General features: G+C 49.9%; 1 protein-coding gene across 4 annotated transcripts in view; it reads right to left on the bottom strand.

Annotated features, from left to right (window-relative positions):
- Nucleotides 1-18,229, bottom strand: part of IL1RAP (interleukin 1 receptor accessory protein) — a 136,116-nt gene that overhangs the window by 67,451 nt on the left and 50,436 nt on the right. For 3 of the 4 annotated variants that reach the window (XM_029615978.1, XM_029615981.1, XM_029615979.1), the window contains exons 3-4: nucleotides 14,857-15,142; nucleotides 12,665-12,854 (exon numbers count right to left, since the gene is read on the bottom strand). In XM_029615978.1, the coding sequence (XP_029471838.1) occupies nucleotides 12,665-12,854; nucleotides 14,857-15,142 (476 nt within the window). The remainder of the gene's footprint in view (nucleotides 1-12,664; nucleotides 12,855-14,856; nucleotides 15,143-18,229) is intronic. The other variant, XM_029615980.1, reaches the window with a different exon arrangement.

The following is an 18,229-nucleotide window of genomic DNA, read 5'->3' as shown; positions in this document are numbered from 1 at the left end:
ATTTAGGCTGGAGAACTGATCTGTTTTCTAAGCACACAAACGACAGGCTTTAGTTGAAAGCATCACAAACACCCTTTTTAGAAATCAACAAGAAGCCGCCACGTCCCATCTCATCACAAAAACTAAGAATGCGAACGTAACGTCTGACCGTCCCCGCAAGACGTCCTGCAGCCAGCCCGCGCTCACCCAATGCCACTGCCGCAACTCTGCGGCAGGAACGCCGCCACCTCCGAAGCCTCCCCTCTTAGGTACGTGCACACATCACGCGCCAGCCTACGAGAGCCCCTCGGCGGGATACTCCAGCGGCTGCACTCCCCCCAGTGTCATGCGGCTGAGCATTTAAACCCCAGATGTGCTATAGCTAATGCCTCAGCAATGGGGATCCTGCCTTGCCTTGCAGTGCGTGTTGCTCCACGTTCCTGCTAGGGATCTGCATTCGTTTGCAACAAAATAGGAAAGCAAGATGATATTTCCTATTTCGTTGTATTCGGGGGGGTGGGGGGGGGGTGGGGCTGACGAAACGATAGGAAAACCCATGAAATTTCGTGTGGTTTTCTTATTGATTTTTTTTTGGGGGGGAGAGAAAGGGTACATTAAAAAAATAAAAACCCCAAACCCACCCCTTCAAATTTAAATAATTGCAACCTCCCGACCCCCCAAGGCATGCCCAACCCCCCTTCCAAGACTTGCCGAAAGTACCTGGTGGTCCAGTGGGGTCCTGGGAGCGATCTCCCCCTCGGGCTGTTGGCTGCCACTAATCAAAAAGGCGCTGGTGGCCCTTTACCCTTACCATGTGACAGGGGCTATCGGTGCCATTGGTCAGCCCCTGTCACATGGTAGGACCAATAGATGGCCCGCACCAATTTTTAAGATGGTGCTAGCCGTCCATTGCTCCTACCATATGACAGGGGCCGACCAATGGCACCGACAGCCCTTGTCAAATGGTAAGGGCAAAGGGCCACCGGCGCCATTTTGATTACTGGCAGCCGACGACCCGAGAGGGGGAGATCACTCACGGGACCCCGCTGGACCATCAGGGACTTTCGGCAAGTCTTGGAAGGGGGGTTGGGATTTTCGTTTCGGGGCAGCCCGAAAAAAAAAATCGGCACGAACCACGGGAAAACGAAATTTCCCGCAGCGGGCTGATAACGAAGGCCAAACCGAAAGGTTCGGCAGAATCACATCTCTAGTTCCTTCTTACCTTGTTCCTGTTGCCTCTTATTGCCTGTTCCAGTTTCCTGCCTTCCTGATCTCCTTGCCTTGTTCCCTTCCTTGTCCGTCCTCTGGCTCCCGGGCTCTGACCTCTGCTTTGGTTTTGACTTCGCTTCCTGATTGCCGCCTGCCCTGACCGCTGCCTGAACCTTGACATTGCTTGATATCTGCCTGCCCTGACCTTGGCATGGATTCGACCACCCTTTGGTTTGCTGCCTGCCCGCTCTCTACGGGATCCTCATCTAAGCCCTGCCAGCCCCTGGAACCCAAGTGCTCAACTTGTGGGGAACAGGGGCCGGTATAGGTGAAGCCTAGACCTCGTCCCAGCTGAGTATCTACCTGCTGTCGGCGTGAGCCTAGTGGGTTCACCTGCCAGCTGCACCAACCACGTCACAACCAAGGGCTCACATTTCATGACAGCAAATGCTTGCATCAAGACCCGCTGGTTGGCCCTGCAGGTGCAGGTTGCACATCTGAAGATAGGACCTGTGGTGTCTTTGAATAAGCAATGTCAGGCTGCAATGAATCCACAGTACTGGTACAACTACTATCAACAATCCTTCCACTAATCAGACAAAAAAGAACTATGAGAGGGAACTTCCCCCTCTGGCTGTGGGCATACTGCAATAGTTTCTTGGTTGTGTTTTTTCTTCATAGCAACTAGGGTCCCACATGTATAGAAATAAACCAATTGCAAAGTGTAGAGGCCATGGAGATGGAGTGTATGAACTCCTGTCATGAGAAGCAATATATCTATGAGTGCGTAAACCACATTCTTGTCGTCCCTTCCGATGCAGCCCTTAGGGCGCAACATGGTGTCTGTGTCAAGGGGGGGGGGGGTACATTTTTTAACTATATTATACAATCAATCTGAAGATTCAGGAGTTTGCCTTTAATAAAGATGCCAAATGATTTAACTTCTAAGACGAGATACTTCTTCTACACTCCTTTTCTTCTATGTAAAAAAAATACCCACCATGGCCATTTTTTCTCTCTCATTTATCATTCCAGCTTTGATTGCATACCTCATCTAATAATTCAAATAAAATGTAAAAGTGGGACCACCATATATATCGGGAATCCACATCCTTACATTATCATCATATTGTCCAGCATGCAATTAAAATCTTTATATATCATATGGAAATTATGAAAAATTATACTTCCCACTGCCCAACACGTGTTTCAGATTTCTTCTGCTTTGGCCATCAAACGCTTTCACGGGAAGCTAGCCGTCACTTTGACACGCTGAGATTCTAGAGGCCAATAATTAGCCACTATTCAGCTGAGCAAGATAGCCAGATAAATTCCTCGGGCTAACCTGGCCAAGATATTCAGCTGGGTAAGTAGCTCTGGCCCAGATTGCCTCTCACTTACCAATCTCACAAGTTGTATAATCAATCATAATTAGCACAATGTCTTTTATATAGTGTAACAATTGTGCTCATGTCCCAAGGTCTACCATTTGGAGGATTAAGAGTTGTCCAATTTGCCTGCAAAGAAAAAGGAGCTGACTCATTTTAATGAGGAATTGTCCAGGTTTAAAAAAAAAAAAAACAAAACCCTTCCCTTCACTACAGCATCCAAAATATCTCCAACTCCTACAGAGGATTCAGAAACCCAGGAATAAATGGTTTACAGTGGGCAGTGATAGAACAAGACCTGTGATGAAAAGACACCCAATTTCCCCAACTATGCAACATCCTGTATATCTGTCGCTTCACCCACTGAAGAGTCAGACATTTAGGATTATCCAGGTATAATTGGATTACAGTGGGCTCTGGCAGAATAAGGCCTGTGATGAAGAGACACCCATGCTCCCCCATTGTTAGCCTTACATAACAAAAGAAGCCCCAGCAATAGAATATAAAGTGATGTCTGAAAGGGAAGTAGTCACCCAATGCAACCCAGAAAACTCTTTAACGTGATCAAATGTCATAAAAGAAAGCTTCTTCTGCTGGGAGAATTGGTCATCAGAGGAACCAGTTTGGGAACTCATTTCAATGGGGGACACAACAGTTAAATGCCTTCCAGGATCCTCAGCTAGTAGGAGTGCAAACCAGGTAATCGAAGCAAGGATAGAAGTAGGGATTCTGATATCAATGCTATTATCCATCGGGGGACCAGTGAGCTCCGTGGAATTGTGTCCGTGGAGTACAGGAAGATTTCCAAAAATCTAGGAACAAGATAAGTCATGGCAAAGAATATTGCCTTTTTTGCAAGTGTTACCTGTTCATGGACAGGGAAAAGAAAAGGCTATGCCATATAAATAATTTCAATTCCTGGCTCAAAACCTGAGTAAGGAAAGTGGTTTTGGATACATTGGAGGGGAGGCCACGAATGACCAGTAAAAGGATACGTGGGGTAAGGATGGCCTACATTTCTCTAGGAAGAGGATGCTGAGAAATTCAGCTCATTAAAAACAAAAAAATGGTGATTGGGAAGAGCAGCAAACTCAGGGAAAAAGCTATGACCCACAAATGCTCGTGCATGGGTAGATTTTAAAGAGGCCCCGGCGGCACGCGTAGGACTTTTAAAATCCGGCCCTATATGCGTAGGTTATAAAATACTCTTCACAGTCTCAGTTTGATGCTCTACATATGGACCATTGTAAGGGGGGCACTTTGATTCGGAGTGAGTTTTTGGGAGGTGGGTCGGGTTAGGGGTGTGGTGTTACAGACACATTCAGGAGGTACCCATTGTAAACTGACAGCCTTAAAGAATGTAATCCTTGTAAGTGATGAAAATTCCAACAAGAAGAGTTGATTTCTACACTGCAGGAGGGGACGACTCAGAACAAAACACCAGGAAATATTTATGCACAGGAAGGGTGGTGGATGCCTGGAATGCCCTTCTGAAATTAGGTGGCGAGAACGAAAGCAGTAAACAAATTCCAAAAGGGCTGTGGATCCTTAGAGGTCGGAAATGAAGAAAAGGGTGCACGGGGGTAACTGGCATGGAACGGCAGTTACTACCCTTAACCGAAGGCATGGGGATTACTACCCTTAACCGATTAACCTTTGATGCTTTGCTGCAACTGCGTCATCACTCACTGCTTCAAAACGGCAGGGGAGGAAAAAGTGGAATTGGATTCAGAGGACAGCCAACGCTGGGCCCCCCAAAGTTAATGGCCCGGAGTACTGATACGCAGATATTAGGGGGGAAAAAAAAAAAGCACAGGCTGCTTCAGCCAAGTTCAAAAGCAAAACACGTTCAAGCAGCATTGTCTGAATTATCAAGCAGGCTGCGCACACTCTAAAAATATTACTAGCAGTAATTTTATTATGGGATTGACAGTTGCTTGCTTTTGATTGTACATATTGCTACCCTAAATATAAGGCTTGGGGATTACCTGCACAAAGCAGCAGTTACTACCCTCAGACACATGGGGTTAACCTGGAAGGAGCGGCAGTTACTGCCCTTACCAGACACAGGGGGGTAACTTGCACAGAGCGGCAGTTACTTCCCTTAACAGAACACATGGGGGTAACCTGCATGGCGCGGCAGTTACTACCCTTACAGAACACATGGGAGTAAACTGCATGGCGCGGCAGTTACTTCCCTTAACAGAACACATGGGGGTAACCTGCACAGAGCGGCAGTTACTATCCTTAACAGAACACATGGGGGGGTAACCTGCACGGAGCGGCAGTTACTACCCTTAACAGAACACATGGGGGTAACCTGCACGGAGCGGCAGTAAGAAGCTTGCTGGACAGACTGCACAGACAATTTGGTCTCTCTCTGTAGTTGTTACTATAAAAGCGATGCATGGAGCTGTGCATATTTAAGCCTGCTAATTACCAGAACAGAATTCTTTACAGGCAAATACTGATTGAACGAGGGGTTTGAGTGAACTGGGTGGAGTGCAGGCTGATGGACCGGGGGGGGGGGGGGGGTGTGACGAACTAGAGATAAACAAATAGTCCACCAGTTTGCTCAGTCTAACTGGTAATTTCATTCACGTGAGCACATTACTAAATGTCTTCATTTACAAGTGTAAAAGCCGACAAGTGCTAAGAAAAATACGTGCCAGTTGCATTTCCTCGCGTATCTGATTAAAATTAGGAGCACAAATACACGCACCTAGCAGATGTGCGCCACTTAATCCAGATCATTTTTTTTTTTACTTAGCTAGATGTCTTAAAAAGTGCAACACAGCCAGATAAGTAAGATAAGGCCGACGTGTTCAAAAGGAAAATTAGTTTCTTACCTGATAATTTTCGTTCCTGTAGTACCAAGGATCAGTCCAGGACACCTGGGTTGTGACTCCGCACCAGTAGATGGAGACAGACTAAAACTTGTGGGCGGAGCCATATATGCCCCTGTGCCAGTCACAGCCCCTCAGTCATACGAATGTCAAAGTAGAAAAGCCATAATACAACATAGCTAACCATACAAACTCGTCAGGTAAACGAAAATAACTCCAACACCCCCACAGGAACCAGACTCTCCAAACCGAGAGAGCGAAGAACAAGGGGTCAGTGTACTGAAGACAACAATGAGCGGACTCTCCGTTACAACAGTGCAGCACTGCGGGCGGGATCCTGGACTGATCCTTGGTACTACAGGAACGAAAATTATCAGGTAAGAAACTAATTTTCCTTTCCCTGTACGTACCAGGATCAGTCCAGGACACCTGGGATGTACCAGAGCTAAATTACCGAGGGTGGGAAGCAGAGAGTCCCGCTCGGAGTACCCTCTCTCCAAAACCCCCGCAATCAGTAGCCCGAACATCCGATCGGCAATGTGTAATGAAGGTATGTAACGACTTCCAGGTAGCAGCCCTGCAAATCGCTTGAGGCGACACCTGTGAAAATTCCGCCCAAGGCGCCGCTTGAGACCATGTCGAGTGAGCCCTAAGGCCCCCAGGAATAGGTTTTCCTCCCGCACAAGGTATGCCGAACCAATGGTTCCTTGTTTGCCAACAGACAATCGTCTTGCGGGATGCCGCAGCCCCTTTCTTTGGACCCGAAAAGGAAAACAAAAGATCTGTCATCGGTAGCGTGGAAGGGAACTCCGCACAACAAGTCCCTTGAAGTCCCTCGCTGGAGGACCAGAGGAGCTCCCGTCCGCAAAGCGGGCAGCCCCACTGACTGATGCCGATGAAAAGACGAAGACCTGAAGGAGAAAGGTAGGGATCGGACACAAGAATACCCCCGAATCAGAAAGACACAAAACGGTACTCTACAGGAGAGAGCCTGCAACTCAGAAAAGCGCCGCGCCAAGGCAAGCGTCACCAAAATACCGTCGTCAAAGAGAGATCTGGAAGAGTTGTGCGCTTCAAGGGTGCAAACGGTGCCGAGCACCAGGTGGAAAGAACCGAATTGGAAAACGCAATGGCGGACGGAGAAGCTTAGCCCCCCAGAGAAAACGGGAAAACATCCGGACCCGCAAGCAACCAAGCGCGGACCCGCCGGGAACTGCATGCCAAGCCTTTGGCCAGACCAGCCTGGAGAAGCCAGAACATCAGATACCGAAGCGGCAGTGGAATCCACACCCCGCTGCATGCACCTTACCGCAAAGACTACCCAGGCCCGGACGTACGCCAAGGATGGAGACTGCTGCCTGGAACCTCAGCAGCATAGCCACCAGCGCGGCAGAGTAACCTTCCCCGTTTAGCCGAGTCCTCTCAAAACGCCAGGCCGCGAGACAGAAGGGATTCTCATCGTCCCAACAGACGGGGCCCTGACGGAGGAGCCCCGCGAATCCCTGGAGACGGATGGGACGCATGGGAGCCGCCACCGACAAACTGAACAAGGTCCGCGAACCACGGACCGTGAGACCATGCCGGAGCCCCCATGATCACGTTGAACACGTTGAACGGGTGCAAATCTATGCGGCGCATAATCGTGCCGAACATCGGCCACGGAGGAAAGACGTACAGCCGGACATCCGTCGGCCAGGGAAGCACCAAGGCGTCGACTCCTTCTGCTCCTCTTCCTTGGCGCCGACTGAAGAATCGCGGAGCCTTCGCATTGTGGCCTGTGGCCCTCCAGTCCATGTGGGGAATACTCCACGTCTTGCAGATGAGGCGAAACTTCGACCGCCAGCTCCCATGCCCCAGGATCCAGATGATGACGGCAGAAAATCCGCCTGGACGTTGTCGACCCCGACGATGTGAGAGGCTGCAATGTATGTGAAGCTGCAATGGACGTGAGATTTTGCTCCGACCAAGCCATCAAGAGCCGTGCCTCGTCTGCCACCTGTGGACTTCTCGTCCCTCCTTGGCGAGTGATGTAGGCCACTGCGGTTGCGTTGTCCGACAAAACACAGACTGCCCGTCCCCTCAGCAGAGGTAGGAACGATTGCAGCGCCAGACGGACCACTCTGGTCTCCAGTCGGTTGGTAGCCCATCGGGCTTGAGACGCTGACCGTAGGCCTTGAACTGACGTCCCTAGGCAGACTGCTCCCCATCCGGAGAGACTGGCATCCGTGGGCACCACTGTCCGGTTGGGCAATAGGAGTGACCCTGGAGAGGTCAAAAGACTGGAATCGAGCCACCAGGACTGGCCGGATCTCGCCCGGCCTACGAGTGGAAATGGACGGTAGAATGCTTCCGAAACCGGCTGCCAGCGGGATGGTAAGGACGCCCGCAATGGCCGTAGATGAGCAAACGGCCAGTGGACCAACACGAGAGTGGAGGCCATAGTACCCAGGACCATGAAGTAATCGCCGACCCGCGGTAGCCGGAGCGACAGCAAGCGCCTCACTTGAGCCTGTAGTTTGCACCTTCCTTCCTGCGATAGGAACGCCCTGCCCCGTTTCATCGAATACGGCTCCAAGGCATTGCAGGGTCTGCGTGGATACCGGCGTGGGTACCAATGGACTTCTTGTTGAACTCGACTAGCCAGCCTAGAGACTGCAAGAGTTGTAGGCCCCTGGCCACTGACAGTCGACACTGATCCTCGGACTTCGCCCGAATCAACCAATCGTCCAGGTAAGGATGAACCAGAAATCCTCCCGGCGAAGTTGCGCCACCACCACGACCATCACCTTCGTGAAAGTACGAGGCGCCGTTGCGAGCCCCAAACGGGAGAGCCGTGAATTGATTCTTAGGCATCGCTGAAGAGACGGTGGAATGCCTACGTGAAGGTACACCTCCGTGGAACCTAGTGAGGCCAGGAACCCTCCTGGACGCACTGAGGCGATCACCGACCGAATAGTCTCCATTTGGAAGTGAGGCACCCGCAGGCATCTATTCACCCCTGTTAGATCCAGGATTGGTCTTGAAGTGCCGTCGTTCTTTGGAACAATGAAGCAAATAGAGTGACGTCCTTCGCCGTGCGGACTGATCGGAACGGAGGAAATGGCTCCCAAATGTTCCATGCGCCGGATGGTGATTAGCACTGCTGCCTTCGCTTCGGGAGCCTTGCACGGCGAGACCAGGAATTAGTGTGCTGGGGAACGAACAAAATCTAATGCGTAGCCGTGCTTCATCACGTTGCGGACCCCCTGGCCCGATGGTATCCAGGCCCCCTCGCTGACGGGGCTCCACCCTGTCTATCGGAGCGTGTACCCCGAAAAGACTGCTGCCATTGATGGTTACGGGAAGAAGCCGACCTATAAGAAGAACCGGTAGACCTGTGATGACGCGACTTCCTGGGCCCTCGGAACCGGGATCTGGCCGAGCAGACGGAGCGCGCCCTGAATCTGTCTTCGGGCAGCTGCTGTGAACGAACCATCTGCAGCCAGGTTGCGCAGCCACAGCAGGCAACGCGCCGAAACAGCCGCCACCCCGGACCTAGCGGACGTACGCAGCAAATCGTGGAGAGTATCTGCCCCATACGCTATTGCTGCCTCCAACCTATCTGCCTGTGATGCCTCTTCCGCCGACAGACCTGCATTCGCCTGAAGAATATGGGCCCAGCGCAGACTCGCTCACATAGCGAAGTTGGTACAGAAAGCAGCCCGCACACCCAGGGCAGACACCTCAAAATCTTCTTGAGTTACACGTCCAGCTTCCTATCCTGTATATCCCGGAGAGCCGTGGCTCCCGTAACCGGAATGGCTGACCTCTTCGTCACCGCAGAGACTGCGGAATCCACCTTGGGCCGGCGAAGGAGTGCCAGCACATCCTTCGGTAGCGGGTAAATCTTGTCTATGGCCGTACCGACCTTAAAGGCGTATCCCATTCATTGAACAGGAAAACTGTCGATGAAAATTGAAAAGGAAAATCCTACTGTCGGCCCCGAGAGACCTATGCTCCTCTTCCTCGGAGAGCATCGGATCCAGGATTGCCTCTTGGCAGATCCATGTTTGTCTCGACGGGCCCCCCCCAGCGGAGCCTCCATTGCCAGTTCCTGAAGCATTGCTGGAGTTAGTAGGTACAGTTCCTCCCTGCGAAAATAGTCGTACCACCTGGGGGTCATCCCCTTCCATGGCGAGTGCCCCTTTGCCCGCGCTGGGCTGGACAGGACCATCCGCAGCCGAGGACCGTCCGCAGCCGCCTTCCCCGGCCCCCATCAGGGACTCCTCTGGAGACTCTGAGTCAACTGCCGATGAAGAATCCGTCTCAGACTCCTGAGGTACGCCACGCGGCGGACGCTTCCCCCGCGAGGGCTCCCGAGAGCCCCCAGCAACATCCATAGTGTTCTAGCCTTCGGAACAGACCTGCGGGTGGGGGCCCCCCCCCGCGCGACGCCCCTCCGGCAGCGCTAAATACGCTTATATTTAAAAAACCCCGCGCAACAGAAGCGCAAAAAAGATAAAAATCTGAACCATCCGCGGGAGCCAACGGGGAACGAGGCCCCTCCGTGAGAACCCCCCCGCCGGATCCCGCTGCGGGGAAAGCGCGGGGGGGCAGGGCTGTATCCCCTGTTGTGAACCGAGCGATTTCGCGGCCGGAACTAAAATGGCCGCCGCGCGCGCACAGTGCAGGAGAAAAACAAACATCTTGGGGCCTATCAGTCGAGCCCCCCCGCGCAGCGGCGATTGCGCGGTTCTGGACTGGGCCCCCCGAGGCGCTCCGGACACTCCCTCTCTGCCCGTGCGACCGTAGCTGCAGAGGCCCTGCCACGAAAAGCGTGCGCGAGCCGAGCCGCAGGCCCGGCAGGCCGACCCTCGTGGCCTGCCGGCGAGCGCGACGAAAAAATGGGCGGGAAACGCGGCGAAATGCGAAGTAAAATTAAGAATTCAAAATCGGCGACCTCCCTCCTGCTACCGGCGCCCCCCCCTCAAAACGGAGCGAAGACGCGAGGGAACGGAGAGCCGCACAACGAAAACAAAAACCCTTTTTTTTTTTTTTTTCTTTTTTAACAAAGCTTGCAGCTGTCCTTGGTTCTGGAGCCCTTTTCCTGCAAGGGTGAGTGAACCGGGCTCCCCGGTGTCACCCCTGACGCTGCCACTAGCTCAGCCGGGTCCTCAACCCTGGCAGCGGCCTCAACCGGGGGAGGGTAGTCCCCTCAGGACCTCTCAACCCCCCCGGGAGGCAGGGCACCCGGGACTAAAATTAAAAACAAAACCCAATTTGCCACGAATACCTCGCAAAAACAATCAGGCCTAACAAAATCAGCCCCTAAAAACCAAAACTGACTAACCACCAAAATCAGGTCAGGCAGGGCTGTGACTGGACCTGCACCATCTACTGGAGACAGAGTAAGACTGAGGGGCTGTGACTGGCACAGGGGCATATATGGCTCCGCCCACAAGTTTTAGTCTGTCTCCATCTACTGGTGCGGAGTCACAACCCAGGTGTCCTGGACTGATCCTGGTACGTACAGGGAATGCTAGTTATCTCTCTGTCTTACTCATCCGCCTATGTTAGTGCTTTTCTTTTACTTAGCCAGATAAGGCTTACACAGTGCCACTGAGCCGGATACATCAAAACGTATGCAGTTATGTTTAAAATACATGCCACGCATTTTTTTTTGATACGCCAACACGCTGTCGGGAAAATTGCCACGGATTTTGTATCGCCTGGGCGCGCACGACATAAAACGTGTGCATGCAAGCGCGCGTCCATGTCGCTGTGTATACGGGGGCGTGCTCACGCGTGTTTTAAAATTATCCTCTCAACGAGGGTCATTTTTTTGACCGCCTGCACAGGACTGAAGTTTGCATTGTACCCGCAGACTTTGGCCTGAATTTTCATGCGCAGGAGGTCCGCTTTGAAAGTCGGCGCGCAGTACGGCATCCACGCACATTTACACCCCGCTCGTTAGCAAGTGCGAATATGCGCACGGAGATTCACGTGCAGACTACCCATGCCCAACTGCTGTGCAGGGTTTCCCTGCCCCCAGCTCTGCTCGCTTTAACCCCCCCAACTCCCCCCCGGGAATGCCCCCTCTCTAGTGCGCATAACCAGCGTGCACGAAATCTCTGCTGCAACACCCGGGTTATTTTCAAAAGCCCACCGATGTGCACAAGACTGGGTTTCAGGCACGAAAAATGCTTTTTGAAAAAAAAAAAAATCAGGCCCGTTAAATTGTCGAGACAAATGTCTTATTTAGAGACTTTTAATGATTTTAGCCTGCGAGTCTGAAATTGTGATCATTTTATATTGCTGTAAGTCGCCTCAAGCGTTGCAGATTGGCGAGACATAAATGCTAATAAAGGAAATGAACAAAATAAAATGCTCAAAGTGAAATTAAGTGGCCAGAGTTTGCTTTGAAAACACTGTCTAAAGTGTGCCCTCTCCAGGGTGACTGTTTATGAACTGCCAGAGAAACCAAATCGCAATGAAGAAAGAATTTCACAGGAATATCTTCACAGCTCTTTGAGCGCATAAAACCCGTGCACTTTTTATACACCCGAGAAAAAGGCATTCTGGAGAGTCCGCCTTTGAAAATTCGAGCGAAAGACTACCTGCACTTTCTACACGCCGATCTCGGTCCTACGCGGGCAGTCAGAGCAGCAGGAACAGAGGGAGGGGAGGTGTAGGATTTTGCTTACGTGAGAAGGAGAGTCGGGATGATGAGGACATTGCTGGGAGGGGTAGTCAGGGGATCCTCCCCCCCTCTCTCTATGGATGTTAAGCTCCATCCTCTCTCCCTGGCTCTGCTCTCTCTCTGAACTGCATATCCACTTTCTGCTGTCACGCAGCACCCCTGAGCTCAGTATGCACTCTCTGCTGCCATGCATCTCAATTACGCACTTCCTAGGATTTCCCCCGTCCTTTACTACTAGTTTTTAATAAAGAAAACGATATCTCTCTAGCTTTCGCTGGGCATTCAGGTGATTAATGAAAACGGATTCCCACACCGCAGTGAGCTATCAGGAGAAAACAGGACTACACATCCCAGAATGCCTTGGAAGCAGAGCTTAAAAATGGGATTCAACAAGGATGGCCTGGTGCCAGATATCCTTTCACAGGGGACTTTGGGGCCTGGAGTAAGAAACAAGAGACGTCTCTTAAAACCCTGCTGAAATGCAGTGGCCTAGATGTATTTGTTCTGGAATCATGGCAATATTTTTGGAAAGCAAACTAGGATTTACTTCTTTGAATTCTTACCATGTACCAGGTGACATTTGGTGTTACAGTGGAGGGATAAAACCCCTCTATATCCGGACACTTAAGATCTTCCTGTTCCTCCAGGCGAAGCTCAACCATTTCCAGTTTTGCATGTTGGCTGACACAAGAATTTAAGTCCTTCTCAATGACCTCCAGAGGCACAGCCACCTTTCGGCAATACGTGGTGTTCCTGAAAAAAAGAGAAACCCCGTTACGTCAGATGGATTTAATCGGCGTGTTCTAGACCGGCGTTTCCCAGCCCTGTACTGGAAGTCCCGATGTACGTGAAGCTCCCTCACGCATATTTCATTACGACTTTCCTGAAAACTGGATTGGTTGGGTGCACATCCAAATTAGTCATGCATCTTGCATTTTTAAAAACCTGCAGGAAGAGCATTTCTTTTGCTTGTCCAGCCACAACCACCCTTCCCCCTTAAGCCGCAAGATGGATCAGAACCTGCTCCAGCCTTGCCCAGCACAATGCTGAGAGACCTTCTTCCACAGAGGCCTGTTGTCCCCAGCTTCCCCCTCCCTCCTCTGTTACATCTCTCTCTCCCCCCTGCTCTAAGCATGAACACTACAGCAGATACTGAAAGACAGAACCCAGGACCCTCATCGTAAAATATTCTGCAAGTTTAATCGACAGCGTGTCACCACAGAGCAATTCATAGGGGTGGCTGGCTGACGAAACGCTAGAGGTGGGGTTGATAAAACATCAGCCATGCAATTTTAATTTTCACAGCTTGCAAGGCAAAAGCTGTGGGGTTATAGGCACTGCCGCTTTACATTAAAAGCTTTAACATAAATAGGCCCTTCTGTTTTCAGGGCTTTATAATTCCTAAATATCTTGACGTGTCTTTTTTTTTTTTTTTTTAAATCTCTCTTAGAATTTTCTGTAGATAACCAAACATTTCCCCACCACACTGGCTCTCATCCCCCACCGTCAGCCCATCGGCTGATAAGAACTCAAACTCAGAAAGAGTGTAAAAAAGAGCAGGGAAAGTCCAAGGTGGTGACACAGAGAGGATGAGAGGGTTGTGAGGGGGGTTTCCGGCGTTCCTCTGATAAATGCCTACTTCATTCTTTTTGCCCTCAACATAGAATTAATTTTTTTTTAAAAACACTGGGTTTCGTTTGGATTGAATTAAAAGCAGGCAGAATTGAAAATGTTGGAAGCTATTTCTTAAAAAGTGTGCTTTTATGTTTGAAGAGATAAACCCTAATGCCTTCTTGGCAGAACGATGGAGAATGGTGCCCGGCCTGCACTTATTATTATAGGAAGCTCAGTCTCTTCAGGGAACCATTTTTCTTAAGTCACAAACTGGCAAATTAGTTTTCTGCTCCAGAAACAAGATTTTATTAAAAATAAAATAAAAAACTAATTAGGTCCAAATTCTAAAAATACAGACCCAAAAAAAATATGAACGGTTTTGTACCTTGTTGTGCTTTAACACAGAGATGTAATATATATAATTCTATATTATAATGCAGGTGTAATGCACAATCCTCCAGTAAAATGCCCGGGCCCTGCAGCGCAGTGTATTAGTGTGAAGGTATAATGCACAATCCTACAGTAAAATGCCCGGGCCCTGCAGCACGGTGTATTAGTGTGAAGGTGTAATGCACAATCCTACAGTAAAATGCCCGGGCCCTGCAGCGCGGTGTATTAGTGTGAAGGTGCAATGCACAATCCTACAGTGAAATGCCCGGGCCCTGCAGCGCAGTGTATTAGTGTGAAGGTGTAATGCACAATCCTACAGTAAAATGCCCGGGCCCTGCAGCGCGGTGTATTAGTGTGAAGGTGTAATGCACAATCCTACAGTGAAATGCTCGGGCCCTGCAGCTCAGTGTGAAGGTGTAATGCACAATCCTACAGTAAAATGCCTGGGCCCTGCAGCGCAGTGTATTAGTGTGAAGGTGTAATGCACAATCCTACGTTAAAATGAAGCGCAGTGTATTAGTGTGAAGGTGTAATGCACAATCCTACGTTAAAATGAAGCGCAGTGTATTAGTGTGAAGGTGCAATGCACAATTCTACAGTAAAATGCCCGGGCCCTGCAGCGCAGTGTGTTAGTGTGAAGGTGTAATGCACAATCCTACAGTAAAATGCCTGGGCCCTGCAGCGCAGTGTATTAGTGTGAAGGTGCAATGCACAATCCTACAGTAAAATGCCTGGCCCTGCGGCACTGTACCTTAGCATGCAGGTGTAATTCCCCATGTCGTTTAAAAGAGCTGGCCGGAACCAGAGGGTGTCCTTCTCCTTGCTGATCCTACTCTCAGGCAGGCGTATGTTGACCGGTTCCTCCAGGTCCCTTCCCTGGCCAGTCCAGTACCACATCAGCGTGAGCCCTGCTGAATGGGCCGCACTATAGTTGTACCTCTCAAAGTCCTGGAAGAGCGGACACTTTATCCTGGCTGGCTCCCCGTTATACACCTGGGTTTTCTTGGTCAGGTCTTCTCCCCAGTCATCACAATGCTCTGCAACAGAGGCGGGACATTGGATTTAGTTTGGCTCAAGGTTTCTTTGCCGCAAGACTTGAGTATACTTCACCCAGCTCACTCTTTAAATCAACTCAGTTTCTTTTCAGAGCTCCCTGCAAATTGGTGTTGCGACATATTCAAATAAAAGTCGGAAATGCCGAGCCAGAGGTGCACCATGCAGTTGCAGAGAGACACCGTTAGGGGGGGGGGGACGGCAGCCTCTGATTTCACAACGGTAATCCTTTCGGTATCTAAATCACCAGTGAGCAACCAGAACCAGGTAAAAGACAATTAACACTACTGCGGTGACCCCCCTCCTCCTGGCCCACAGGGCAATGCTGAGGGATAGTCTGCAGCTGGCAAGGGTTCCCAAGCTGGGCTGTGAAATATATATAAAATAATAATGTGGGGGGAAAACCGGAGAAAAATTAGTCCCGGGGCAGTGCATTGCGGAGGGACCCGAGTTAGACTCCCAGCCAAGGTCATCCATTCCCGGGGCCAGCTGGGGCTAGGGATGCTACGGTGCGGGGAGGGAATCAGCAGATTTAGATACCATGACTGCAGGGTCCAGGCCAGGCCCTGGATGCCCCACCTTGGGGCACTGGGTTGAAGGGGGCACCACCTCCTCCTCCTCCGTTTCGGCAGCTCATTACTGAGCACCGGTGTCCCGTCAGATCATCAGGAGAGCGTGATCTTCAGAAAGGGACCAACGCACGCCACAGATCCCCTATCCCCCCCCCCCCCGACCAGTTACAGCATCCTCAGAGGGGGAAACCCTTCTCTTCCTGCACCTCGGGCCGTTGCGAAAGTAAGTCCGGTCCCGACGTAAACTTTCAGGAAATTTTTTTTTTGTTGTGTTTAATTTTTTAAATTAAGGACATTTTGGGGAAAAAATTAAGAGATTCATATTCGGGCACAGTCCGGCTAGCAAAGTCAGCCAAATAAACTTATCCGGCTAACTTTGGAGATCTATTGCATGGTGAAACCGCGGCACTGAATACAGCCGGCTTACTACACCCACCTAAGTCTAGGACAGCTCCTTGGTCTGACAAGACTTAGCCAGCTAATGCAACTTTATTACGTGCTCGAACACCCCTAACCTATCCAGCTAAATTCTGGCCCCCTAATAAGTTAGCCGGATATATGCCCAAATATTCATTTAGCTGGCTAACTTCTGAGATAAAAAACAAAAAATATATATCAACAGTACCTAAACAGTGATCTAGTAATTACATATTCATCAAAAAAACAGCCCCTGCTGTTCTATCACTGTAATTTAAGCTATTTTTTTAGCCGTACTTTTACCTTTATATTCTGTACATTTCACAGGTAATCTCAATGCCTGCACAATTAATAGGAAAACTTTCTTCAAATTTATATTTTATTTAAAAAAAAACAACATTGATTTTGGAGTGGGTGGAAGGTTTCATAGGTTTGCGTAGGCATCCCTGCACCATGTATGCATCGTGATCATTAACCTCCCACCACCTCCGTATGTTTGTTTTTTTATTTTTTTATTTTTCTTTATCCTAGATTTAAAGTCCCGAAAACTTCATGATATCCATTTAACGAAGGTAACATTTGGCCAACAATATCAATTCAAACAAGTAACATTTTGCTAATAAAATTGTTTCAAATTAGATGACAGAAGTGCCTTCAAGAAAAAATATCCATTACTAGAGAGTTATCGCACTCTGGGGGGTCATTTTCTAAAGTACCGCAGGCCTGTAGTAGTAAAGAAAAAGGTAACTTTTAGGAATGTGAGGCCAAAATGGTTTTTTTTTTTTGGGGGGTGGGGGAGGGTGGATGTGATTCTTTTCTTTTTTAGTTTAAATTTAATATTATTTTTTTTTGCCTCGATTCATTTGCCGAACCAAAAGTAAACATTCAAACAAACAAAACTGAATGGAAATGGCCACCTCCCTGGACCGCTTTCCCAGGCCCCTCTGAACCCACCATCCGCTGCCAACAGCCTGGAGCTGGGCCTACGTGGCGGGGCTGAGCCTGGCCTAGGCACGGGCCTCCACGCACCCCGGCCCCAGATAAATCATTCGAGGCTTAGAAACCTTCCCAGCCCCCCCACCTAATCTTCCACGAGGGCCCTGTCCTGTCCTAGTGGGGCAGAAGGCCATCACCAGTCGCTCCTGTCCCTGCCACAGGTATCTAAAAATACTGCCAGCCTCAGGGCCCAGATGGAACAGGAATTCGTATTACTGGGGCTTATTTAGAAAAACGCTTTGGAAGAATCAAAGTAGTAATGGATAGTACAGAGCATACAAAGCGAAAAATGACTGACTCAAGACATTTGTAGGTAATGAAATTTAGAACAAGGTACACTGGTTTATGTGTTTCGGTCTTGTACACAAATACAAGCTTTGGCAGACAATTTGCAACACCTTTGTGATAGAATTATTAGTCAATAAGTTCGGCTTCGGGCGGAGGCCATCGCTCTTGAAAATGCATCTTCGCGTTGCGAACTAAAAGCATAAAAAAGAGGCGAGAAGCTGTTTCCGAGTGGGGAAAGAGTGAATCTCAAGGTGCAGATTGCTTCAGCGGCGCTTTCCGTAGGACACCAATGGTCCTGGGGGGGTTTGGAAGGTTTTCCGTGCAGACCATGTACATCTTTCAGATGTGGGAATTGATTTGTACAACAACGCCTTGCAGGAAGGATTGGAGCAAGTGATTTGTTAATATGGTAAGGCCAGTAGTTTGGGGGGGGGGGGAAACATGGCCAATCAAGTTGGACATGTTCTGTGGCGGTAAAGGGGCATTTGGGGGGGGGGGGGTGGAATCTCATGTAGTTTGGGGGCTGCTACACGAAAGGACCTATGAGCAAGAGGGGGGCCGATGCTCAAGGCCGCATGCTTACTTTCGCTGGGACGAGGCGAGGTAAGACGAGACATTGGACAATGATTAGCCCTTCCGCTGGGGGCGTGGTGGGGGGGGCTAGAGGTATTTGGAGGGGGTGGGGTTTGTTGGAATCCTTTGGATCATTGTTAATAATCGAGGGCTCGGGTTGGGACGTATGAATAAACTGCGGCCCTTTTAAATAACCCAATTCAAAGTGTACTGTCATTTGTAAAA

The sequence above is a fragment of the Rhinatrema bivittatum genome, chromosome 9 (assembly GCF_901001135.1).
Source record: "Rhinatrema bivittatum chromosome 9, aRhiBiv1.1, whole genome shotgun sequence".
Lineage (NCBI taxonomy): Eukaryota > Metazoa > Chordata > Amphibia > Gymnophiona > Rhinatrematidae > Rhinatrema > Rhinatrema bivittatum.
This window is presented reverse-complemented; position numbering and strand designations above follow the sequence as displayed.